The sequence below is a fragment of the Oryx dammah genome, unplaced genomic scaffold (assembly GCF_014754425.2).
Source record: "Oryx dammah isolate SB20612 unplaced genomic scaffold, SCBI_Odam_1.1 HiC_scaffold_2, whole genome shotgun sequence".
Lineage (NCBI taxonomy): Eukaryota > Metazoa > Chordata > Mammalia > Artiodactyla > Bovidae > Oryx > Oryx dammah.
In genome coordinates this window covers 45,235,012-45,262,466 of record NW_024070186.1, presented here as the reverse complement: position 1 = coordinate 45,262,466, position 27,455 = coordinate 45,235,012, and the positions used below count along the sequence as shown (strand labels likewise).

Sequence of the window (27,455 nt, the reverse complement as noted above, 5' to 3'; positions counted from 1 at the left end):
TTTACTGTAATAATATATATTGTATGTCATTCCATATCAGCATATAGGGCTTCTTAATTTTTTTTCTTTTTACTTAATTTTAATTACCTTTTTGGCCACACCATATAACATGTGAGATCTTAGTTTCTCCAACCAGGGGTGGAACCCACACACCTGGTGTTGAGAGTGTGGAATCTTAACCGCTGGACCACCAGGGAAGTCCCCTTTTTTATTAATAGCATACTTTAAAATAGCAGTTTTAGGGTCACAGCAAAATTGAAAGGAAGGTATAGACTTTCCCATGTATTCCCTACCCCCACCTAGTACATAGACTCCCCATTACCAACATCCCCTACCAGAGTGGGACATCTGTTATGATTGATGACACCCCGCTCCAGTACTCTTGCCTGGAAAATCCCATGGACGGAGGAGCCTGGTGGACTGTAGTCCATGGGGTCACTAAGAGTCGGACACGACTGAGGGACTTCACTTTCACTTTTCACTTTCACGCATTGGAGAAGGAAATGGCAACCCACTCCAGTGTCCTTGCCTGGAGAATCCCAGGGACGGGGGAGCCTGGTGGGCTGCCGTCTGTGGGGTCACACAGAGTCGGACACGACTGATTTGACTTAGCAGCAGCAGTATGATTGATGAACCTACATTGAGACATCATAGTCATCTAGAGTACATGGTTTACATTATAGTTAGCTCTTGGTGTTGTGCATTCTGTGGGTTTGGACAAATGTGTAATGACCTGTATCCATCACTGTGATATCATACACTGTGTTTTCACTGCCCTCTAAGTTTCGTGCTCTGCCTGTTCAGCTCTCTCACCCTTCAGCCCCTACCAGTCACTGATCTTTTCATTGTCTTGCTAGTTTTGCCTTTATCAGAATGTCCTATAGTTGATATCACAGTATGTAACCTTTTCAGATTGGCCTTTTTTCACTTAGTAATGTGAAAGGATTCCTCCAAGGCTTGATAGCTCATTTCTTTTTACTGCCAAATAATATTCCATTGTCTGCATGTATCAGTTTATCCATCCATCTGTTGCAGAATATCTTGATTACAAGTTTTGGCAATTATGAATAAAGTTGCTCTACGCACTCATGTGCAGGTTTTTGTGTGGACATAAGTTGTCAACTCCTTTGAGAGTTGACAATACCAAAGAGCACAATTGCTGGATTGTATGTAAGAATATGTTTTGTAAGAAACTGCCAAACTGTCTTCCAGGGTGGCTGTACCATTTTTCATTCCCACCAGCAGTGAAGGCAGCCTTCTCTGTTGCTCCACATGCTCACCAACATTTGATGTGTTAGCTGGATTTTGGCCATTCTCGTAGGGGTGTGGTGGTATCTCATTGTTTTAATTTGCATTTCCTGATGACATATGATGAAAAGAATATCTTTTCATATGCTTCTTTGCCATCTCTGTATCTTTGGTGAGGTGTCTAGGTTTCTGGTCCGTTTTTTAATTCCATTTGTATGTGTGTGTGTGTTTTAAGCATTCTGTGTATATTTTGAATAAATCTTTTATTAAATGTCTTACAAATATTCTCTCCCCATCTGTGGCTTGTCTTCTAGTTCATTTGGGATTGTTTTAAATTTTAATGAAGATATGCTTATCAGTTCTTTGTTTGGTGTATCATCCCTTTGGTGTTGTATCTAAAAAATCACCACCATGCCCAAGGTCATATAGATTTTTTCCCCCTATGTTATCTATCTAGTATTTGTGTTTTAAATTTAGGTTTGTGATTCATTTTGAGTTAAATTCTGTGAAGGGTATGGTTAAATTCTTTTTTTTTTTTTTTTTTTTTGCATAGGGGTGTTCAGTTGTTCCAGCACCATTTGTGGAAAACTGTTGTTCCAGCACCATTTGTTGAAAATTGTTTCATGGTATTGCCTTTGTTTGTAAAGATTGTTGAGTTCCATTTATGTGGGTCTGTTTCTGGGCTATCTGTTCTGTTCCACTGATTTATTCATTTACTCTTCCTTCAATACCACAGTCTTGATTACTGTAGATTTAGAGTAAGTCTTGAGTTGGATTGTTTTAGTCTTCCAACTTTGTTGAATATTGTGTTGGCTATTCTGGATATTTTTTTAATGGCTACATATTTTCCAGTGTATGGATATATTAAATTTAACCAGATTAATGCACAACTAGTTGTTTCTGAACTTTTGAAAACAATGATGTAGTAAATAACCCTGTACTTACTCTACATGCTCAAGTATGGCTATAGAATATATTTTTGGAAGTGGGATTGCTAAGCCAAAGGTATTATACACATTTGTAACTTTGAATAATGTCAAATCAACTTTGATGAAATTTGTACAGTTTTTATTCTTATCAGAAATGTATCACATGATGATTTTTCCACATGTTCACCAACACAGTTTGTCATCACACTTTTTGATTTTTGCTAATCTGATCGGTAAAAAATTACCGTCTTGGTATAGATAAAACTTGCTTTTCTCATATTCACTTCTGGGTGACTTTGCAAATTTCCATTTTGAGTAGAGTCTCAGAGTAGAAAGTGTCACTTCATTCTCTCTTTTATAGATGGAAAAAAATCAGTTTTGAAGAAGCAAATGAATAGGTTTCTGATCATTGCCTGATAGAGGATCAGATTCAGCACACTTACTTTTCTTAAATGATAAGCATTTAGTTGCTTTTCACACTTCCTTCCAAGCCTCAATATTTTACTCCTCTCCCCAGGTCTGGGAGAGTTGATATCTTTGACATCTAAGAGCATCTCCAGTCCTGGCAGGATGGTGTCAGCAATGGGCTCGGCTGTGGCACTGCTTGTTACGACTCCCTGGTTTGGAAGCTAACTTGAATTCCTTATTGTCGTTTGTGGCTGCATAGGTTCTTGTGTCCTAGCATTACTGAAGGAAAGAAGTAGTAGTGAGCGTTCAGACTTAAGTGGGTTCAGCTGCTGTTTGTTTGGACACTCAAGAGATCCCTGCTCTTCCCTGAGCATGGATGAGATGCTTAGGAAAAATGGAGAATTCTGAGGGTGGTAGGGAACCAAGCCCTGGCTGCAAGCATATTGTGCCTCACCCTGGTTCCCATGATTTTAGTGTGAACATATTAGATATTCAAGGTGAGGAAACTGTGCAGGAGAATATAATAGGAAAAGACCCACAGGCCAGGGACAACCAGGGGTTAGCTGCTGTGTCTAAAATCTTGTTTGTACTAATTTAAGGAAAAAACACCACACTATAAATTTCATTTGAGGAATTTGTAACACTGTTTGGTTTTATTTCCCTATTTTGTCTTGTTAATGCTTTCTATGACACCTTTTTTCAGGTGGCAACTTTGGACAAGCTATTTATTAGTTAGATTTAAAGAATCAAATACTTATAAACTTGACCAGGAAGTATGTTAGATGCATTTAACTTGGGCTAACTGCATCAGCTTCAGATTTTTTTCCTCAGAGCTTCTTAATAATTAAGAATTCAGCACATGAAAAAGCTGAGTTTTCAAAATTTAAAACATTTGGCTAGATTTTTTGATGTTCTTTTGAGCTTGAAAATTTTTATAATCAAATTAGGTTTACTATCCCATCTTGTTCTTTACTGCTTTGAGGACCTCTCAGTTCAGTTCAGTTCAGTTCAGTCACTCAGTCGTGTCCGACTCTTTGCGACCCCATGAATCGCAGCACACCAGGCCTCTCTGTCCATCACCAGCTCCCGGGGTTCACTCAGACTCACGTCCATTGATTCAGTGATGCCATCCAGCCATCTCATCCTCTGTTGTCCCCTTCTCCTCCTGCCCCTAATCCCTCCCAGCATCAGAGTCTTTTCCAATGAGTCAACTCTTCGCATGAGGTGGCCAAAGTACTGGAGTTGCAGCTTTAGCATCATTCCTTCCAAAGAAATCCCAGGGCTGATCTCCTTCAGAATGGACTGGTTGGATCTCCTTGCAGTACAGGGGACTCTCAAGAATCTTCTCCAACACCACAGTTCAAAAGCATCAGTTCTTCGGCGCTCAGCCGCCTTCACAGTCTAACTCTCACATCCATACATGACCACAGGAAAAACCATAGCCTTGACTAGACGGACCTTAGTCGGCAAAGTAATGTCTCTGCTTTTGAATATACTATCTAGGCTGGTCAAACTTTTCTTCCAAGGAGTAAACATATTTTAATTTCATGGCTGCAATCACCATCTGCAGTGATAACCTTTCCTTTTACAATTTCTGATGTCCTAAGGTCAGGAAGCAACAGTTAGAACCGGACATGGAACAACAGACTGGTTCCAAATAGGAAAAGGAGTACGTCAAGGCTGTATATTGTCACCCTGCTTATTTAACTTCTATGCAGAGTACATCATGAGAAACACTGGACTGGAAGAAACACAAGCTGGAATCAAGATTGCCGGGAGAAATATCAATAACCTCAGATATGCAAATGACACCACCCTTATGGCAGAAAGTGAAGAGGAACTCAAAAGCCTCTTGATGAAAGTGAAAGTGGAGAGTGAAAAAGTTGGCTTAAAGCTCAACATTCAGAAAACAAAGATCATGGCATCTGGTCCCATCACTTCATGGGAAATAGATGGGGAAACAGTGGAAACAGTGTCAGACTTTATTTTTTGTGGGCTCCAAAATCACTGCAGATGGTGACTGCAGCCATGAAATTAAAAGACACTTACTCCTTGGAAGAAAAGTTATGACCAACCTAGATAGCATATTCAAAAGCAGAGACATTACTTTGCTGACTAAGTTCCGTCTGTTCAAGGCAATGGTTTTTCTGTGGTCATGTATGGATGTGAGAATTGGACTGTGAAGAAGGCTGAGCTCCGAAGAATTGATGCTTTTGAACTGTGGTGTTGGAGAAGACTCCTGAGAGTCCCTTGGACTGCAAGGAGATCCAACCAGTCCATTCTGAAGGAGATCAGTCCTGGGATTTCCTTGGAAGGAATGATGCTAAAGCTGAAACTCCAGTACTTTGGCCACCTCATGCGAAGAGTTGACTCATTGGAAAAGACTCTGATGCTGGGAGGGATAGGGGGCAGGAGGAGAAGGGGACGACCGAGGATGAGATGGCTGGATGGCATCACTGACTCGATGGACGTGAGTCTGAGTGAGCTCTGGGTGTTGGTGATGGACAGAGAGGCCTGGTGTGCTGCAATTCATGAGGTCGCAAAGAGTCGGACAGGACTGAGCAACTGAACTGAATATTTGCATTGATATAAGTTCTCTATTGAACATCTAGATGGTTAACATCTCTGCTGGCTTTATAGAAATTAAACTCTAAGTCTTTACCCCCATTTTCTTAGGCTAAAATCTTTGTAAAATTAGTCTTTATGATCACTGATGTCCTATTGCTTAGTCACTAAGTCTTGTCTGACTCTTTTGCAACCCTGTGGACTGTAGCCCACTGGATGCCTCTATCCATGGGATTTTCTAGGCAAGAACACTGGAGTGGGTTGCCATTTCCTTCTCCAGGGGATCTTCCTCACTCAGGAATCAAATGGCGTTTGCTGAATTTTAGGTGGATTCTTTACCACTGAGCCACGAGGAGGGCCCTTTATGATCACTGCTGCTGCTGCTGCTAAGTCACTTCGGTCGTGTCTGACTCTGTGCGACCCCATAGACAGCAGCCCACCAGGCTCCCCTGTCCTGGGATTCTCCAGGCAAGAACACTGGAGTGGGTTGCCATTTCTTTCCCCAGTGCGTGAAAGTGAAGTCGCTCAGTCGTGTCCAACTCTTAGCGACCCCATGGACTGCAGCCCACCAGGCTCCTCTGTCAATGGGATTTTCCAGGCAAGAGTACTGGAGCGGAGTGCCATTGCCTTCTCCATTATGATCACTACTATCCTTTGAAAGAGAGGTGAGATCAATCTCAGGATTTAGATTCTGAATAAGTTACGTTTAAGCATTCTTGATGATATGTTATTTTTGCCAGTATCCTTATATGTACTTTGTTATATCACATTATATTTAAACAGCATGTTAACAATGTACTTTAGTCACTTTTGCTTTGATAACTGAGAGTGGTATTTGGGACATCTACAGTGCCTTCCCACTAAACTACTCTTCCCACTCCCCTCCCTTCTCATCTTTCCTCTTTTAAACCTACTGATCTTTTGACATCTAGCTCTATCCTCCCACCCTACAGGAACTCTTTCCTGACACCTTTGGTTTCTTTTCTTTGAACCATTACAGGATGCTTCATTTGACAAGTATCATGTATTCTGCTTTTTTCTGTGCAAGTTTTGTATAAACTTTTTGGGTTTATCCAGGCATTATTCTCCCATCTTCATCATTAGTTTCTTGAAGACTGGGACACTGTTTAGCCATCTCTCCATCCCCTCAATATATATAGCACCTGTAGTACAACTCAGAGCATACTTGTGGGTTATTTGACTCATAAATTGGTTTGACTGTAGCTTTCTGCACCTTCAGGGGTCCTGAACTCCTGTTTTTGAGCACAGATCAGGGGCCACTTCCCCTACTTACCCTGCTGTGTGGTCAGGAAGGAGAGAAGGTATTAACTGGAGGTTTAATTGCCCAATTAAAGGCAGATCTCTTTTAAAAATTTTTAAAATTTTAAATTTATTTATTTTAATTGGAGGCTAATTACTTTACAATATTGTATTGGTTTTGCCATACATCAACATGAATCCGCCATGGGTGTACACGTGTTCCCCATACTGAACCCCCTCCCACCTCCCTCCCTGTACCATCCCTCTGATTCATCCCAGTGCACCAGCCCCAATAAAGATCTCTTGTTGGAGCTGGACATTATTGCTGAGTGGAAGGGGTAGGGAAAGCAGGCAAAGATGAGAATCCAATACATCCTCTGTGATAAGCTCTCTTTCTCACTGGTGGGTGGGCAAGTGGATAGGAGAAAGGGTGAGATGAACTTGGGAAAGCTGGGAGATCTGCTCTTCTCCGGGGGTTGCCATTTCTGAGACTGAATTTTGGACATCCTTATATATGAAGGAATTAGGAGTAGAGCTATTCTGAAGTCCTTCTCTAGTTTTTAAAAACTATGGAAATCACTGGTTTAGAGATAACCAGTATAAATCAAAGGGGTTTTTTTGATGTTAGACCTGGACAGAAGTAGATGAAATTAGAATTGTGACTAAAAATATGTTTGCTGTTAGTGTGTCATCAGGAACAGTCTTCAAATATGATCAAAGGTGTTAATATTGGGCTGGATTTTGTGACTGGTGGCCACTGAGAGTTGAAATCTAATTACCTAACAGTCATTCCTTTGGGGCTTTTTTTTTAAATGTTTTAATTTTCAGTCTGTACTTTCTGTCTACTTTTAAAATTAAAGAATATACTTTTCAAAAGATTAAAATAAAAAAATAAAAAGATTAAAATATCTCAACCGTGACATGAGCATAAGGAATTAGAAACAATTGCACATTGAGAAGTCTGGATCCTTTTACTGACTGTGCCATACCTAGTAGTTTGTTCTCTCCCTCTCTCTTACTGTCTTTTTCTCTCTTCCTCTTCATTATTTATTAAGTAAAATTACATAGATCTTAAGAGTGTAATCATTGAAGTTTTAATTTAGGCCACATACTAGTGCTGTCACTTAACTCTGGGCAATTACCTAAGGGTAATTACTTAACTTCTCTGTGCTTCAGGTTCTCTATCTGTAAAATGGGGCAGTAATTTTACCTAGCCCTTAGGATCATTGTAAAGATGAAAAATAATACTTGTGAAATATTTATCAATATACTTGGCTCATAGAAAGTGCTCAAAGTATCAGCAGATATTACAAAATAGCAGGTCCTGAGCTAATATGCTTTGGGGTTAGATCAGGTTCTGATTTGGCCATCAGACTGCAAGGTTCTGTGGCTTTGAATGTGAATCTCCAGGGTTGAATTCTGTTTCTAACAATATAATTCATCAGTACTCCTGATGAAACAATTTGAAAATGTTGGGTACAATAGAAAGATTATTTTCTTAAGTGCAATACTCTATAAGAAAGTAATGAGTACTCAGGCCAAATGCTAAGTGAAGAGGGGTCTACTGAGCACTGAAGCTGGCTTTTTGTCTTGAGGACAATTGCCAAACCAGGTTAACCTTAACTTCTCCTTTCATGGCCTGAGGGCACAGGGGACAAGAAATATAGTAAGACATCTGGGAGGGACCCTTTGGTCTTAAACCTAGGACTTCAAAGGCTTCTCACTCTTTGGAAATATGAATGAGAATTTTTAAAAAATTAAAAATTATCTACTTTCTTTTTTGGTCTTCCCAGATGGCTCAGTGTTAAAGAACCCGTCTGCTAATGCAGGAAACGTGGGTTTGATCCCTGGGTCAGAAAGATCCCCTGGAGAAGGAAACGGCAACACACTCCAGTATTCTTGCCTGGGCAATCCCATGGACAGAGGAGCCTAGTGGGCTATAGTTCATGGGGTTGCAAAGAGCTGGACATGACTTAGTGAGTAAACAACAAACCTTTCTAACCCTATGTCTGTAAGGAAAATCACTTATCAATAATTTTGGTTCTGAGCAGATACTGATTACTTGGTCCTGAGAAATTGTGATTCTGAGTCAGCTCTGAAACAGATTTGCATCCAGAATCACAATAACTAAGTGGTCAGAAAAACCTCAAGATGAAAACTTTTAAGGAATTCCTACATTGCAAGTGTCCCTGGTACCAAAGGACCAGTTTCTCCTTTCTTTTGGAGGAATCTATTTTTACCCTAAACTTCAAAGAATCCCCATCAATGAAATTAGAAGGAAAATAGGCATCTCATAGTTTGGGGGGGGGGAATTGCTAAACACAAGGTATGAGATGAGAAACAGAAACTCTAACCAAATTGATTTGAGAAAGGACCAAACAGAACTTGGGGAAAGAAAAGAGGAGACCTCCCCGGTGGCTCAATGGTAAAGAATCTGCCTGCCAATGCAGGAGACACAGATTTGATCCCTAATCTGGGAAGATTCCACATGCTGTGGGGCAACTAATCCTGTGTGCCACAACTACTGAGCCTGTGCTATAGAGCAACTACTGAGCCCACGTGTCACAACTGCTGAAACCCATACACCCTAGAGCCCATGCTCCACAGCTAGAGAAGTCACCGCAGTGAGAAGCCTGCACGCTGCAACTAGAGAATAGCCCTTGCTCGCTGCAACACTGCAACAAGCCTATGCAGCAGTGAAGACCCAGCACAGCCAAAAATAAATAAAATTATTAAAGAGAAAGAACTCAGTGAATGGATTTAACAACAGATTCATCCAATCTGAACAGGGAAATTGTCAGCTGAATGATAGATCTGAAGATAATTTTCTAGTGGCAACAGAGAGGCAAAGCAATGTAAAACCCAAAAGAAAGGTTAGTCAATGTGGAAGATACTGAATTCAGACTCCAGGTAAGTTTAATTATAATTTCAGAAGCAGAAAGACAATGAGGAGAGGCTACATTTAAACAGGTAATGACTGAGTATTCTCAAGGACCCATAAGAAGCATTACTTTAACATATTCATGAAGTCATCTGAATTCCATTCAGGATAAGGAAAAAGAAATCCACACAGAAATAAAATATAATTAAATTGCAGAACACAAAAGATAAAGAGAAGATCTTAAGCAAGGTCAGAGAGAAGAGGCAGCTTAGTTTTAAAGACATGACAAACTATCCTGACAGTGCGGCAGTAGAAGCCAGAAGACCAGTAGATTTAAATTTTATGCCCCAATAGATGTTAATTATCAGCCTAGGATTCAGTTTTCATTAAAGATATCTTTAAAAAGCAGAGACAAAGACTTTCAGACTTAAAAAAAATCCCTAGAGTTCTAGCTGCTGCTGCTGCTGCTAAGTCGCGTCAGTTGTGTCCGACTCTGTGTGACCCCATAGACAGCAGCCCACCAGGCTCCCCCGTCCCTGGGATTCTCCAGGCAAGGACACTGGAGTGGGTTGCCATTTCCTTCTCCAATGCATGAAGGTGAAGAGAGAAAGTGAAGTCGCTCAGTTGTGTCTGACTCTTAGTGACCCCATGGACTGCAGCCCACCAGGCTCCTCCGTCCATGGGATTCTCCAGGCAAGAGTACTGGAGTGGGGTGCCATTGCCTTCTCTGAGAGTTCTAGCAGATCCTCACAAAAAGTATACATTTCAGGCAGAAGAAAATTATTACCAGATGGAAGGTCTCAGAAACAAGAAGTGAAAAACAAAGAAAAGGAAAATTTTAAGTAAAACACACATTGACTATATGTAAGGTGATAATGATGTCTTTAGTGGAAACTAGATAAAGGAAGTGACTTAAGCTGAAGAAACAAAAGGAGTCATTGTTTTCCAAAGCTTCTGTATAGTTTGGGAGGAGGTTAAAGATAGATTAAATTTGTACTTTGATAGATCAAGTGTACGTGTTAAAATTTCTAAGGCAACCACTAAAATTTAGTAAAAGAATGAATAACTTTCTAACTAAAGGGGAAATTGAAATGAGAAAACTATTAAATATAAAGGCAAGAAAGTTGAGAGAAGACATATAGAATAGGCAAGACAAGTAGCAAACACAAAATAAGTAAAATGAAGTAAAATGAAATGTATTAGCAGCTATAAAGAAATCAAAGATTATTAGACTAGATGACAATTTAGCTATTTGCTATTTATAAAAGACGTGTCTAAAACATAAGGGTACAGAAAGGTAAACAGGTAATTATAAAGTCAAAGTTGGCAATTCTGACATCTGATGAAACAGACTGTCAAAAAAAGCATTTTTAGAGATAAGAATGTGATATTGGTTCAAAAGTTTGAACTCATCAGAAAAAACTTTTCTGCATCTCATAATGTCTCAATGTACATTATGCATGTTATAGAAAAACTGAGAGAACTGCAATGGGAAACACATATATTCCCAGTGATATTGTAATGTACTTCATCAGTACTTGATAAAGAGGGGAAAAGATCAGCTACCACATACAATATTTGAGCTATACAGTTAGTAAGTTTGAGCTGATAGACATGTGGAGGCATTGCATCTCAAAACCACAGAATGCACATTTTCAAGCACACGAAGAACACTTATTAAAAAGTGACCTCAAACTTGGTCATCAAGCAAGCCTTAACAGTGAACAACGATTGGTTTCATCTAGACCAGATCTGTGACCACAATGTAGTTAAGCTAGAAACTGATAATAAACAATGACTATGAATAATTATAGGAATATATTTCAAAATGACCCTTGGATCAAAGAAATTGCAATGGAAATCAGAACCTATTTTTAACTGGATGATGACAAAAATATAATGGGTCAAGACTTGGGGTAGGGGTAAGCAGCTAAAGCATAAAATGTTAAAATTAGAAAAAAAGAAAGTCTGAAAATAAGCTAGACACTGAAGAGTTAAAAAAGATGCAAAATAGAGAAAACAGATGGAAGGAAATAATAATTCCGTTATTCAGTGGAGAGGATCAAGAATGATACAATTCGGTTCTTGGTAAAATCTAGTAATGTTGATTAACTGAACTGGTGAGATCAATTTCAAAAGGAAAGAGAGGCACAGTATTCCTAAGCAATATTAGGAGTGGAAAAGCAGATGTTGTAGATATTAAAAAATATTATGAACTACATGATGCTGAAACATTTGAAAGCTTAGAGGAAATGAATGTATTTTTAGACAAATATAACTTACCAAAACTAGAAAAAATAGGCTGAATAGTTAATTTTTAAATTAAATAAGCCATTCATCAAATATTTCTCCAGCCATGAAGAGATAACCCACACCAAGGTAAGAGAAAACCAAGTAAGATGGTAGGTGTTGCAAGAGGGCATCACAAGGCAGACACACTGAAACCATACTCACAGAAAACTAGTCAATCCAATCACGCTAGGACCACAGCCTTGTCTAACTCAATGAAACTAAGCCATGCCTGCGGGGCAACCCAGGGCGGGCAGGTCATGGTAGAGAGGTTTGACAGAATGTGGTCCACTGGAGAAGGGAATGGCAAACCACTTCAGTATTCTTGCCTTGAGAACCCCATGAACAATACGAAAAGGCAAAATGATAGGATACTGAAAGAGGAACTCCCCAGGTCAGTAGGGGCCCAATATGCTACTGGAGATCAGTGGAGAAATAACTCTAGAAAGAATGAAGGGATGGAGTCAAAGCAAAAACAATACCCAGCTGTGGGTGTGACTGGTGATAGAAGCAAGGTCTGATGCTGTAAAGAGCAATATTACATAGGAACCTGGAATGTCAGGTCCATGAATCAAGGAAAATTGGAAGTGGTCAAACAAAAGATGGCAAGAATGAACTTCAACATTCTAGGAATCAGCGGACTAAAATGGACTGGAATGGGTGAATTTAACTCAGATGACCATTATATCTACTACTGAGGGCAGGAATCCCTCTGAAGAAATGGAGTAGCCATCATGGTCAACAAGAGAGTCCGAAATGTGGTACTTGGATGCAATCTCAAAAACAACAGAATGATCTCTGTTCATCTCCAAGGCAAACCATTCAATATCACAGTAATCCAAGTCTATGCCCCAACCAGTAACGCTGAAGAAGCTGAAGTTGAACAGTTCTATGAAGACCTACAAGACCTTTTAGAACTAACACCTAAAAAAGATGTCCTTTTCATTATAGGGGACTGGAATGCAAAAGTAGGAAGTCAAGAAACACCTGGAGTAACAGGCAAATTTGGCCATGGAATGTGGAATGAAGCAGGGCAAAGACTAATAGAGTTTTGCCAAGAAAATGCACTGGTCATAGCAAACACCCTCTTCCAACAACACAAGAGAAGACTCTACACGTGGACATCACCAGATGGTCAACACCGAAATCAGATTGATTCTATTCTTTGCAGCCAAACATGGAAAAGCTCTATAGAGTCAACAAAAACCAGACCAGGAGCTGACTGTGGCTCAGATCATGAACTCCTTCTTGCAAAATTCAGACTTAAATTGAAGAAAGTAGGGAAAACTGCTAGACCATTCAGGTGTGACCTAAATCAAATCCCTTAAGATTATACAGTGGAAGTGAGAAATAGATTTAAGGGCCTAGATCTGATAGAGTGCCTGGTGAACTATGGAATGAGGTTCGTGACATTGTATAGGAGACAGGGATCAAGACCATCTCCATGGAAAAGAAATGAAAAAAAGCAAAATAGCTGTCTGAGGAGGCCTTACAAATAGCTGTGAAAAGAAGAGAAGCGAAAAGCAAAGGAGAAAAGGAAAGATATAAGCATCTGAATGCAGAGTTCCAAAGAATAGCAAGAAGAGATAAGAAAGCCTTCTTCACTGATCAATGCAAAGAAAGAGAGGAAAACAACAGAATGGGAAAGACTAGAGATCTCTTCAAGAAGATTAGAGATACCAAGGGAACATTTCATACAAAGATGGGCTCGATAAAGGACAGAAATGGTATGGACCTAACAGAAGCAGAAGATATTAAGAAGAGGTGGCAAGAAAAAAGAAGAACTGTACAAAAAAGATCTTCACGACCCAGATAATCACGATGGTGTGATCACTCATCTAGAGCCAGACATCCTGGAATGTGAAGTCAAGTGGGCCTTAGAAAGCATCACTACTAACAAAGCTAGTGGAGGTGATGGAATTCCAGTGGAGCTATTTCAAATCCTGAAAGATGATGCTGTCAAAGTGCTGCACTCAGTATGCCAGCAAATTTGGAAAACTCAGCAGTGGCCACAGGACTGGAAAAGGTCAGTTTTCATTCCAATCCCAAAGAAAGGCAATGCCAAAGAACTACTGCACAATTGCACTCATCTCACATGCTAGTAAAGTAATGCTCAAAATTCTCCAAGCCAGGCTTCAGCAATATGTGAACCGTGAACTTCCTGATGTTCCAGCTGGTTTTAGAAAAGGCAGAGGAACCAGAGATCAAATTGCCAACATCTGCTGGATCATGGAAAAAGCAAGAGAATTCCAGAAAAACATCTATTTCTGTTTTATTGACTATGCTAAAGCCTTTGACTGTGTGGATCACAATAAACTGTGGAAAATTCTGAGAGAGATGGGAATACCAGACCACCTGACCTGCCTATTGAGAAATCTGTATGCAGGTCAGGAAGCAACAGTTAGAACTGGATATGGAACAACAAACTGGTTCCAAATAGGAAAAGGAGTACATCAAGGCTGTATATTGTCACCCTGCTTATTGAACTTCTATGCAGAGTACATCATGAGAAACGCTGGACTGGAAGAAACACAAGCTGGAATCAAGATTGCCGGGAGAAATATCAATAACCTCAGATATGCAGATGACACCACTCTTATGGCAGAAAGTGAAGAGGAACTAAAAAGCCTCTTGATGAAAGAGAAAGAGGAGAGTGAAAAAGTTGGCTTAAAGCTCAACATTCAGAAAATGAAGATCATGGCATCTGGTCCCATCACTTCATGGAAAATAGATGAGGAAACCGTGGAAACAGTGTCAGACTTTATTTTTGTGGGCTCCAAAATCACTGCAGATGGTGACTGCAGCCATGAAATTAAAAGACACTTACTCCTTGGAAGAAAAGTTATGACCAACCTAGATAGCATATTCAAAAGCAGAGACATTACTTTGCTGACTAAGTTCCGTCTGTTCAAGGCAATGGTTTTTCTGTGGTCATGTATGGATGTGAGAATTGGACTGTGAAGAAGGCTGAGCTCCGAAGAATTGATGCTTTTGAACTGTGGTGTTGGAGAAGACTCTTGAGAGTCCCTTGGACTGCAAGGAGATCCAACCAGTCCATGCTGAAGGAGATCAGCCCTGGGATTTCTTTGGAAGGAATGATGCTAAAGCTGAAACTCCAGTACTTTGGCCACCTCATGTGAAGAGTTGAGTCATTGGAAAAGACTCTGATGCTGGGAGGGATAGGGGGCAGGAGGAGAAGGGGACGACCGAGGATGAGATGGCTGGATGGCATCACTGACTTGATGGACGTGAATCTGAGTGAACTCTGGGAGTTGGTGATGGACAGGGAGGCCTGGCGTGCTGCAATTCATGGGGTCTCAAAAAGTTGGACACGACTGAGCGACTGAATTGAACTGAACTGATCTGATGATCAAGTTCTACCAAGCACTCAAATAATTTCAAACTTGCATAAACCGTTCCAGGGAATAGAAATGCATTTTTCAAGCTATATTAACCTCAATGTAAAAATTTGTCAAGAACAAGAGTAGAAATGGAAATTATAGTACAAACTTACTTAGAAATATACATGTAACAATCATAAAACCTGAGCAGGTGAAATCCAGCAATGTGTTAAAAAAAGTAATAAATGGTAAACAATTTGGCTTTATCTTGGAATTACGGAGTTGATATAATATTGGAAAATTCATATTAACAGATTAATGGAGACTTCCCTGATGGCTCAGATGGTAAATAATATGCCTGCAACGCAGGAGACACAGGGTTGATCCCTGTGTTGGGAATTTCCCCTGTAGAAGAGAATGGCTATGCACTCCAGTATTCTTACCTGGAGGATTCCATGGACAGAGGAGCCTGTTGTGCTACAGTCCATGGGGTTGCAAAGAGTCGGACACGAAACATGATATTAAATAGATAGAAAATGTCTTAAAATGTTTCATATCAATTTATGCAAAAACTGTTCAGAAAATCAGAATAGAGGGAGTTTTCTTAACATAATAAAGAATATTTACAAATAACATATGGCAAACATTACACTTAATGGTAAAATATTAAATGTACCTTGTTTCTTGTTAAGATCCATTATTGTATGCAATATTGCTTTTGATGGCTTTATATCATACTGTATCTAATTTTTTTACATAGCATCATGAGCATTTTCCAAGCTCCCTTACAAAGTTTTTTGCAAACAGAATTGTTAATATCTATCCTATATTGACGCTACCCTAATAGCTGGCTATTTAGTGTTCTATCTTTCCTGCATCATGAAAAATGATGCAATGAATATTTTCTCATGTATACATTTTTGTCTGTATTTTTAGTGACTTCTTTTTGATATATTTCCAGCAGCTGAATTACTGAACCAAAAGGTATGAACTCTTTGAAGCACTGGATACATATTATATACTTGAAACCAGTCCTTTCAAATGAAGCATGGCCATGTCTTTGGAGAGTGATTGTATCTCACTGCTCAACTTGGCTCACAGCATTTGCGGCTCCTGATTGCTTTAAAGAAAAGAAAACAGAGGGAGAACTTGGGGTTTAGTGATGTCCCCTGTGAGCCTTACAAAATGAACAAAGTACTCTTTTATTTCTTTCCCTGTGTGTACATAGCTGGGAGGGGGCTAGCTATGGAATTAGGCTGTTTGCAGAGCCCTGTGACAACCAGTTTGGCGGGGCTTGGAAACCCGTGGAAAGCGGGGGACGGCGCTTACGAGGGGGGAGGGGAGGACAGTGAGATGCCCTTTGTGGAGTGGGGCCGCTTTGGCCTCGTCCCTCTGAGCCAGGCGTCTGAGCTGCTTTAGAACCTCTTAGTCTAGGTCTGGCCAGGGGACAGGAGCTGTGGCCCCTCCCACTCCATCCCTGCACTATTTAATTCTTTTGATTTTTTATTTATTTACTTTTTTGGTCTCAAAATTAGTGGAGAAATGAGAGAAGCAGCACCTGTCTCTGAAATCGTAGCTTTGAACTGGACTGAGTTTGAATTCTCAACCTTTAGGGAGACCTTGGTGTGGAAATTCCCAAAAGTGTTGTGTCAGAGGCTCTGAGGTGCAGGACCCAGTTTGGGGACCTTTTCCCTGCTGCCTTCCTGTTTCTCAGGGCTTCTCGTTTCATGAATATTACTGTCAGAGCCGATTAATTATGTCTTTTGTCCCTCAGCAAGGCTTAAGGAGAAGGAAATCATTCCTCCATATGAGTTAAAGGCTATACTAATGGGAATTAACTCTGTGGTTTCTCAGGGCTATTTTAATTTATAATTAAAGCTGTATGGCTGGGGATATTAGTGGGGGTTGGGAGTTGCCGACAGCTCTTATTAAGTAGAATATTAAGTCTGGAAGCTCGGAGGGAGCATCTCACTCATCACCACCCCTGTTTTGTTCCATAGATGAGGCAGCCTGAGCTCAGGGGAGTGAAGATTTACCTGACACTGTTTAGTCAGAGGATCAACTGGGTTGGAACCCTGGCCTCTTGACAGCCAGTCAGACATTTTCCCATTGTTTCTCATGTCTTACTACCTCTCATGAACTAGTTCCTCCTTTTCCAACAACAGGGTGTGTTTACACATTTTAATTTCTGGCTGTAGCCTTCTTCCCTGTTGTGAGCAATTTGGAAAACACATGAGCCCCTCAGACAGTTTTCACAATGCTTTCTGGCTCAAAAATTTGGCCTTGGTGTTTCTGAACTTGGTCCAAGTAGCTCACTCAGATTTCATTGCAGTGAAACCTCCCACTATTTGATTCTCAAAGGACTGATACTTTGCACTGATCCCCTCCAATCTGTATACTCAAAAGGCTCCTGGATGGAGGGACAAGGTAGGTATTTTTTTAGTAAGTAATGTTTCATTTAGTCATCTCCTCCCTTTCTCCTGGCTCTTCTCCTTCACTGGCTGGCCCATAGTAGAGTTGGATTGAATGGTGGAGGTGGGAAGAATTAATCTTATTAATCATGAGTAATACAACTCTAGGCTTTTTCATAGGGAAGCAGAGATCGGGGAGGAAACACAGCTGGATACAGTGTAACCTTGCGATTAGGTCAGTGGCTTTGGGAGTCAGAAGGCATGTATTTGCAACCTATTGTTTCCTATTAAGCTCTTTGAACTCATGCTTAATAATATATGACTTACAGGGCTGCCATAAAGATCATTTTTTAAAAAGATAAGATATAAATGGAATATTGTATAAACCATAAAATGATTTACAAATAATATATTTTTAAGAAAGAAAGGATATAAAAGAATGGGATTAGAAGTGTTGGTTTTTATGAAAGAGGGGTGCCAGAGGAGAATGGGCTGTGATGTAGCAGTCACAGGAGATGAAGAGGTGGAGATAGTCAGTATATAGTAAACAAATCCCTGTACTTAAAATATAAGTATACATAGAAACGTAAATATATTCCCTTTCCCTAAAGTTCTCTTTTAACGTTCTCCTCTTCCTTCTTTTCCTTTGGCACAGTGTTAGAACTCTGTTTACCATAGATGAACTTGAATGGTTTGCTTTTTATTAAGCCATTTAGTGGCTTGAACATGTTTGTTGAGTTCCATAAAACTCATGTTAAAGCAGTAGTATAGATTTGCCTCACATGTAAAAATAGGTAAGGAAATTCTAAAGAAAAGATTTCAGGGTGTGCTCTGCTTAAATACACTTCAAGGGGATTGACGGAATCCTTTACTACCGGAAAAAAGAACTTGAATACAGCATATCCTTAGGGAAAGCCCAAGTAAATACGGAGTCATATTTTTGAAACTTAGAGGACCAGCTAAAAAAACTTGCGAAGGTCGCCACCACCACCCCTCCCCCGCCCCCTGCCTGTGATTCAATTGTTAGAGGTGAAACCAGAATAGTGAGCTCATGACTGCCAGCCAGGTGTCTCTTGATACTTTGCTTTGCTGACATATTTCATCAGTCAGAACTCTTTGGATGCAAGTGACAGAAAACCAATGTGGCTTAAATAAAAGTAAACATAACATAGAAAAGAATGTACTGGCTCATTTACCTAAAAAGTACAGGAAGAGATCTGACTTCAGGTGTGCCTTAAATGATATCAGTAGCACCAAGTTTCTCTTCATTCCTCTTGGTTGGATCCCGTCTCATAGGGTTTTTTTTTTTTTTTTTTACCCTTGTAGTGGCAAGGAGTTCTAGGTTTCCAGGCTTCACAACTTCATAACCTCACAACTTTGAGTCCAGCAGACAAAGTTTCTCTTCAACAGTTCAAACAGACTTCCATGACTGACTCTCAGTGGTCCAAGGAGTTCTAGGTTTCCAGGCTTCACAACTTCTTAACCTCACAACTTTGAGTCCAACAGACAAGAAAGTTTCTCTTCAACAGTTCAAACAGACTTCCGTGACTGACTCTCAGTGGTCCAGATTGGGTGATGAGCACCTCCTGCTTTATGGCCTGAGGGAGGTGGTATTCTGAGTTGCCAGGCTTAGCCAGGCCCCCACCTGACTTGAGATGGAGCTGATACCAGCTGCATCTCATGGACAGAACTTGGGAGAAGGCGTTTCTTAGAGGACGTCAGAGGAAGCAGAGGGGCAACCAGTGGATGGCTGTCATGTGAGCTTTTTCTTAGGGCCTTTCTTTAAAATGAATGGGTGTTGGTGTGAAAACTTTCTCTCTCTCTCTCTCTCTTTTTTTTTTTGTGGAGTTTTAAAAGCATTGACAGATGCTTCATAATCAAAATAGTTTCTACTTTTCTTAATGAAAAATGTCCTTGAATTTCTAATGTTTCCTTGGGCTTCCTTGCTGGCTTCAACATTAAAAGAAGTCTGCCTGCAGTGCAGGAGACACAGGGTTGATCCCTGGGTTGGGAAGATCCCCTGAAGAAGGGAATGGCTACCCATCTAGGATTCTTGCCTGGAAAATTATCATGGACAGAGGAGCCTGATGGGCTACAGTCCATGAGGTTGCAAAAGAGTTGGATATGACTGAATGACTAATATTTACATACCTTCTTGGTGGTGTTCTGCTTTCATAATTTTATGTTTGGCCTGTAGTTTGACACTGGCAACTTTGGTCATGTACCTACACAGAAGATGTCAAAAATAAAAGTATTAATAGAATGATTATAAAAGTTACTAATCACTTAGAAAATGAATTTAGGAACATTTTAACTTATTAGATACTTTTAATCCATCTCATGAATCCTGTGATTGTGGGTTCAGTCTGTCTGCCCTCTGATGCCCTCTCAGCACCTACCGTCTTACTTGGGTTTCTCTTACCTTGGACGTGGGGTAGCTCTTCACGGCCGCCACTCCTGACCTTGGACGTGGGGTAGTTCCTCTCAGCCGCTACACCTAATCACAGACAACTAGCCAATCTGATCACGTGGACCACAGCCTTGTCTAACTCAGTGCAACTAAGCTATGTCATGTGGGGCCACCCAAGATGGATAGGTCATGGTGGAGAGGTCTGACAGAATGTGGTCCACTGGAGAAGGGAATGAATGGCAAACCACTTGAGTATTCTTGCCTTGAGAACCCCATGAACAGTATGAAGAGGCAAAAAGATAGAACACTGAAAGAGGAACTCCCCAGGTCGATAGGTGCCCAATATGCTACTGGAGATCAGTGGAGAAATAACTCCAGAAAGAATGAAGCAATGGCGCCAAGGCAAAAACAACACCCAGTTGTGGATGTGACTGCTAATAGTAGCAAGGTCTGAAGCTGTAAAGAGCAATATTACATAGGAACCTGGAATGTTAGGTCCATGAATCAAGGCAAATTGGAAGTGGTCAAACAGGAGATGACAAGAGTGAATGTCGACTTTCTAGGAATCAGCGACATTCTAGGAATACAGAACTAAAATGGACTGGAATGGATGAATTTAACTCAGCTGACCATTATATCTACTACTGTGGGCAGGAATCCATTAAAGAAATGGAGTGAGTAGCCATCATAGTCAACAAACGAATCCAAAATGCGGTACTTGGATGCAATCTCAAAAACAACAGAATGATCTCTGTTCCTTTCCAAGGCAAATCATTCAATCTCATGGTAATCCAAGTCTATGCCCTGACCAGTAATGGTGAAGAAGCTGAAGTTGAACGGTTCTATGAAGACCACCATGACCTTCTGGAACTAACACCCCCAAAGATATCCTTTTCATTATAGGGGACTGCAGTCCAAAAGTGGGAAGTCAAGAAACACCTGGAGTAACAAGGGAATTTGGCCTTGGAGTACAGAATGAAGCAGGGCAAAAGCTAATAGAGTTTTGCCAAGAGAATGCACTGGTCATAGCAAACACCCTCTTCCAACAACAGAAGAGAAGAATCTACACAGGAACGTCACCAGATGGCCAACACTGAAATCAGATTGATTATATTCTTTGCAGCCAAAGATGGAGAAGCTGTATACAGTCAGGAAAAACAAGACCAGGAGCTGACTGTGGCTCAGATCACGAACTCCTTATTGCCAAGTCAGTTCAGTTCAGTCACTCAGTTGTGTCCGACTCTTTGCGACCCCATGAATTGCAGCACGCCAGGCCTCCCTGTCCATCACCAACTCCCGGAGTTCACTCAAACTCACGTCCATCGAGTCAGTGATGCCATCCAGCCATCTCATCCTCTGTCATCCCCTTCTCCTCCTGCCCCCAATTCCTCCCAGCATCAGTCTTTTCCAATGAGTAAACTCTTCACATGAGGTGGCCCAAGTACTGGAGTTTCAGCTATAGCATCATTCCTTCCAATGAAAACCCAGGACTGATCTCCTTTAGAATGGACTGGTTGGATCTCCTTGCAGTCCAAGGGACTCTCAAGAGCCTTTTCCAACACCACAGTTCAAAAGCATCAATTCTACAGTGCTCAGCTTTCTTCACAGTCCAACTCTCACATCCATACATGACCATTAGAAAAACCATAGCCTTGACTAGACAGACTTTTGTTGGTAAAGTAATGTCTCTGCTTTTGAATATGCTGTCTAGGTTGGTCATAACTTTCCTTCCATGCAAAGAAATAGAGGAAAACAATAGAATGGGAAATACTAGAGATCTCTTCAAGAAAATTAGAGATACCAAGGGAACATTTCATGCTAAGATGGGCTCAAAAAGAACAGAAATGGTATGGACCTAACAGAAGCAGAAGATATTAAGAGGTGGCAAGAATACACAGAAGAACTGCACAAAAAAGATCTTCACGACCAAGACAATCATGATGGTGTGATCACTCACCTAGAGCCAGACATCCTGGAATGTGAAGTCAAATGGGCCTTAGAAAGCATCACTACAAATAAAGCTAGCAGAGGTTTGGGATTCCAGTTGAGCTACTTCAAATCCTGAAAGATGATGCTGTCAAAGTGCTGCACTCAATATGCCAGCAAATTTGGAAAACTCAGCAGTGGCCACAGGACTGGAAAAGGTCAGTTTTCATTCCAATTCCAAAGAAAGGCAATGCCAAAGAATGCTTAAACTACCGCACAATTGCACTCATCTCACATGCTAGTAAAGTAATGCTCAAAATTCTCCAAGCCAGGCTTCAGCAATACATGAACCACGAACTTGCTGATGTTCAAGCTGGTTTCAGAAAGGCAGAGGAACCAGAGATCAAATCACCAACATCTGCTGGATCATGGAAAAAGCAAGAGAGTTCCAGAAAAACATCTATTTCTGCTTTATTGACTATGCTAAAGCCTTTGACTGTGTGGATCACAATAAACTGTGGAAAATTCAGAAAGAGATGGAAATACTAGACCACCTGACCTGCCTATTGAGAAACCTATATGCAGGTCAGGAAGCAACAGTTAGAACTAGACATGGAACAATAGACTGGTTCCAAATAGGAAAAGGAATACATCAAGGCTGTATATTGTCACCTTGCTTATTGAACTTCTATGCAGAGTACATCATGAGAAACACTGGGCTGGAGGAAGCACAAGCTGGAATCAAGATTGGCGGGAGAAATATCAATAACCTCAGATATGCAGATGACACCACCCTTATGGCAGAAACTGAAGAGGAACTAAAGAGCCTCTTGATGAAAGTGAAAAAGGAGAGTGAAAAAGTTGGCTTAAAGCTCAACATTCAGAAAACTAAGATCATGGCATCTGGTCCCATCACTTCATGGGAAATAGATGGGGAAACAGTGTCAGACTTTATTTTTTTGGGCTTCAAAATCACTGCAGCTGGTGACTGCAGCCATGAAATTAAAAGACGCTTACGACTTGGAAGGTAAGTTATGACCAACCTAGACGGCATATTCAAAAGCAGAGACATTACTTTGTCAACAAAGGTCTGTCTAGTCAAGGCTATGGTTTTTTCATTGGTCATGTATGGATGTGAGAGTTGGACTATAAAGAAAGCTGAGCGCTGAAGAATTGATGCTTTTGAACTGTGGTGTTGGAGAAGACTCTTGAGAGTCCCTCGGAGAGTAAGGAGATCCAACCAGTCTGTCCTAAAGGAGATCAATCCTGAGTGTTCATTGGAAAGACTGATGTCGAAGCTGAAACTCCAATACTTTGGCCATCTATTATGAAGAGCTGGGTCATTTGAAAGACTTTGATGCTGGGAGGTATTGGTGGCAGGAGGAGAAGGGGATGACAGAGGATGAGGTGATTGAATGGCATCACTGAGTCAATGAAAATTAATTTGGGTGAACTCCGGGAGTTGGTGATGGACAGGGAGGCCTCGCGTGCCTGCGATTCATGGGGTCGGGAAGAATCAGACATGACTGAGCAATTGTACTGAACCTGAATCCTGTCTGCATGCTTACTTGGCTTCTTTTATTTCTTGTTGCTGCTTTAGAGTTTTTGGAGTTGAGAGATTCTGAGTAGAGTTGATTACAATTTCTTATTCAAATCACATATGTAATTCTGTAGAAATATGTTTATTCATATGGCTAGAATGTCACAATATATTAGTAAGTTATCAAGTGAAAAAATGCTTCAAAAAATAGAATTTAGTTTTTGTTTTTTTTTAAAAAAAGGACCACAGTGTCCATGGCAGTTGTCTTTGGCTGATAAGTGATACCACTATATAAGTTCATTTTGGGGTTTTCTACTTGCTTTAAGCACTAAAAATGGATAAAAATAAATTGTTAAAGATAAATACATACATATAAACATTTTCTGTGACTTTCCCATCCACTAAAAAAAATTTAGATAAACCGTGTTTCAAAGGCAGAATTTGAAACTAGTTTTAATGAGTTGTTTCCTTAGGTGATAGTCCTTAGTCACTGCCAATTAATAATTTTTTAATAAGGATTGGTGATTTAAATGTTCTATAGAGTTCCAAATGTAATGTATATTAAATAGCAAATATTAGATCAATGAAAGTATATTTTAGTGGCAATTTTCACCCATTATGTTCACACAAATGGGATCACAGAACCCTCAAAAGACTCCTGCTTTGGGACTGCTGAGCCTGGAGTTCCTGCTAGCTTTCTTGAGGAGCTAGCAATGCGGTCTTGCAAGTTACACCTACTTTCTGAGCTACACCTACTTTCCTTCTGGCTACACTGCATGAGATTTGGCTGAGCTGGTTTCTGAGGTCCCTTTCAGTTACTTCTTCCTCAGTGAGCACCCGGCCTCTGGCTCAGCTAATTCTGGTTGTGGTCAAGGTTGGCATTGTTGCATAGCAGTTGTTCCCCCTGCCTCTGCCCTACTGACTCCATTCATTACCTCCGCCTCCATTACCTCTCAATTTTGAAATCATTTGCTCTGACTCTGGAAGCCAGAGCGGGCACTTCCTTCAGTCTCAGACGGGAGGGAATTCAGGAAGTGGGGCGTATGACGAAGGCGTCACTCGTGTTTACTGAGGGCCTGTAGTGTGTGCACAACTCAGAGGCAGCTTACTGTCTGTTCTGCAGCAGCAAACAGATGCCAGGGGAGGTAAGACATGCCAGTAATTAACCAAAATAGGGGACACACACCCTGGTGACCATAGTGTTCAATTACTTATCTTTGTGTTCTTGTTTAATCATTTTAACTGAGTCCCCTCCTCTTAAAAACACCTACCCAGCAGAGCTCGTCATCCAAACATACAACTTTAAGTCCCACTGCTACTCAACCACCCTAGCAGCAGAAGTGAGTCACTCACTCCAAGGTCCTCATCTCTGCCTTCATCTGATTAAAAGGAAGGGCCAAATGAGGGTCAGGTATGTGTATGTTTTAACTATGTACAAATGCGCCTTATTTTTTTCATCTTCCCATCCCACTAATCTTTCTTGGATTAAAAATGTACAGAGAGAGCAAAATAAAGACTGAAATAAAAAATAAAAAAGAATAAAAGAATAAAATAAAAAAAAGAATAAAAACCCAAATCATAAGATCAAGTTAGTAAGGAAAAATTAGCATGAATACAGACAGAGCTCTCCTTAATTCTGGATAACCTAAAATATTTCTAATATAAATCATGAATATACTTTTGTAGGAAGTAGTTACTATTGGTATTACTGAAAAGTATTTCTAGTTTGTAAAAAAAAAAAAGGTATTCTTATTAAAAATATAGTATATACATATATGCAAAATTGAATACATGGATATATATAGAAATGAATATGCTGTGCTTAGTTGCTCAGTCGTGTCCAAAACTTTGTGATCCCCTGAACTGTGTCATGCCAGGCTTCTCTGTCCATGGGGATTCTCCAGGTAAGAATACTGGAGTGGGTTGCCTTGCCCTCCTCCAGTGGACCTTCCCAACTCAGGGATCAAACCCAGGTCACCCTCATAGCAGGTGGATTCTTTACCATCTGAACCACCAGGGAAGCCCCGAAATGAATATATGTATAAATAAATAAATGCATAAAAAGACTGGAATGACGCACACCAAGCCAAAGTTATCATTCCAGGAAAGGGACATGAAATGAGGCAAGTGGGGATTTTTGGATGAAAATATTTTTGATGTATTTCAGTACTGAGTTTAAAAAAAATTGGTGAGTATATCTGACTATATAACTAGAATACTTAAAAATCCTTGTAGTATGGCGTATTGGGTGAGGAGGGGGCAGGGAGGGTTGTCTCCATAATCATTTGTTTTCTGTCCTATTTTACAGGTGGTTGCATGGGTAATTTTATCTTGGTGGGATGGGACTCATCTTCAGCCTGCGGGAGTGGGAGAAGCAGCCAGGTTTAGCCAAGTGTCTGTGTGATTAGTCCGTCAGTTGTGCCCGGCTCTTTGTGACCCTTTGGACTGTAGCCGGCCAAGCTCCTCTGTCCATGGGATTTTTCAGGCAAGAATACTGGAGTGGGTTGCCATTTTTCTCCTCCAGGGGATCTTCCCAACCCAGGAATTGAACTCTTGTCTCCTGTGTCTCCTGCATTACAGGCAGATTCTTTACCCACTGAGTCTCTGCAGAAGTCAGGTGGGGGTGGGGTAAGAGGAGTGGGGAGTTAGGAGGAGAAAATAATTTGCCCTGACTCTGGAAGCCAGAGCGAGCACTTACTCCTGGAGCCAGAGACAAGGTAGGTGAGGTTGTGGTTAGGGGAGGGAGGAAGAATGAACGTCAGGGAGCCAAGGAGAAGTGCTGGCAAGAGCTTTAGGACCCTCTACTAGTTGTGGTTCCATTAATGAATAGGCACAGGTCTGGTCGTTTATTTTCATCAGCACTTACTGACTGCCTTTACAAAAGTCTAGATTGCTTTAATAGGACAGATGACAAATTGTTACCCACCTGTGGGTTTTCTTTCGTGCCAGCCTTGCTTGGTTTCCCCTGGCTTATTTTGTGATCAGAAAAGGAGTTGGAATTCTGAAAAGTTGCTTTCGCCAAATGCTGGAAACAAAGGGAACCTTGTTATGCACATCAGCTTTTGAAGGCGTTTAATTCATCAGCTCAGATCTCTGCCTTTCAAGTCCTTGCTCTGGTTAGCACTCTGTTTCTCTGTCTGTGGAGGGGCAAACCTTCTGGAGAAGCCAGACCCACTGCTTGTGTACTCGGCTCTGATTATACAAGTAAGCTCAGTCTGGTCAGAGGCAGGCCCTAGTGGTCTTAAGTGGCACCCATAGTGAGTCCAGAAGAGGGAGACGAGCTTTGTTACTACGTTTGCCTGACCCCTGGCTACATGGACACGTTACAGTTTCTACGATCTCCATGGACGGATCATAAATGTCGTCCTCCAGAGTGGTGGTGACTTAAAAAGTCGGGAACTGGGAATGACCGTCCCCCTTCTGTTATCACCTTCCCTCCTGCAGTTGAGCTTTCCTGAAAAGCGACCAGCACGGGCTGGTTTGAGTCCTGGCTGAGTGGGTGAGGCCTGGAGCACAGAAACCAGTCTTGAAACTTGTTCCCTGGAGGTGGATTGGTTTTCACCCAGGACAGCGGTAACTTTGAGCCCTGTAAGGTGCTATTAGAAAAAGCTCCAGCGGTGGTGTGTTAAAGGACCTTCTGCAGGCTGGGAAAACTTTGGGGGAATTTCTTGGGGCCTGGGGGGTACCAGCTCCCCGTGTGGAGGAGGCTGGAGCCCTGTGTGCTGTCCCCGAAGCCCTGGGGACTGAAAGCATCGGGCGGCCAGTGTGGGCAGGTGGCTGCCGCTTTCTTCATTTTTTGTCTCCTTCTGTTTCCCTTGACAGGGCAATTTGGTTTTGATGCTGTGCCAGCAGTCTTCTGACAATGAGTTACTGGAACTTGGAGAAAAGGAACTGGGTGCGGTACCGCAGGCATTTTCTGGTGGACAACAGTCCGTTTCATGGTGAGTTGCCTTCTCTGCTCCTGTAGTTGGATCTTTTGTTTCTCACAGCACTTTTATTCCAGCACTCCGGATGCAAATGTGGTATAATTATTGGGTTGAACCGAGAGCTTGAGTTAACTTGCTGATGAAAAATTACCCAAGAAGCCCCACAGGACTCCTTGGCCACAATTGGAATCGGCATGCCTCGCCTCAACAACCATAACTGCGTCGTCACTTTCTACGTTGAACGTTAGTTTATGTCAGGGCCTTTCCTCCTCTTCCATGCTATCAACTCCAGTCATATTCCTTCCTCTCTGATGTTTGAAA

The 27,455-nt window shown here is 41.1% G+C and overlaps 1 protein-coding gene across 1 annotated transcript in view; it reads left to right on the top strand.

Annotated features, from left to right (window-relative positions):
* PLCH1 (phospholipase C eta 1) overlaps positions 1 to 27,455 on the top strand; it is a 252,056-nt gene that overhangs the window by 7,354 nt on the left and 217,247 nt on the right. Inside the window, exon 2 of the mRNA XM_040247343.1 lies at positions 27,031 to 27,149. Coding sequence (XP_040103277.1) covers positions 27,071 to 27,149 — 79 coding nt within the window. The 5' untranslated portion in view covers positions 27,031 to 27,070. The remainder of the gene's footprint in view (positions 1 to 27,030; positions 27,150 to 27,455) is intronic.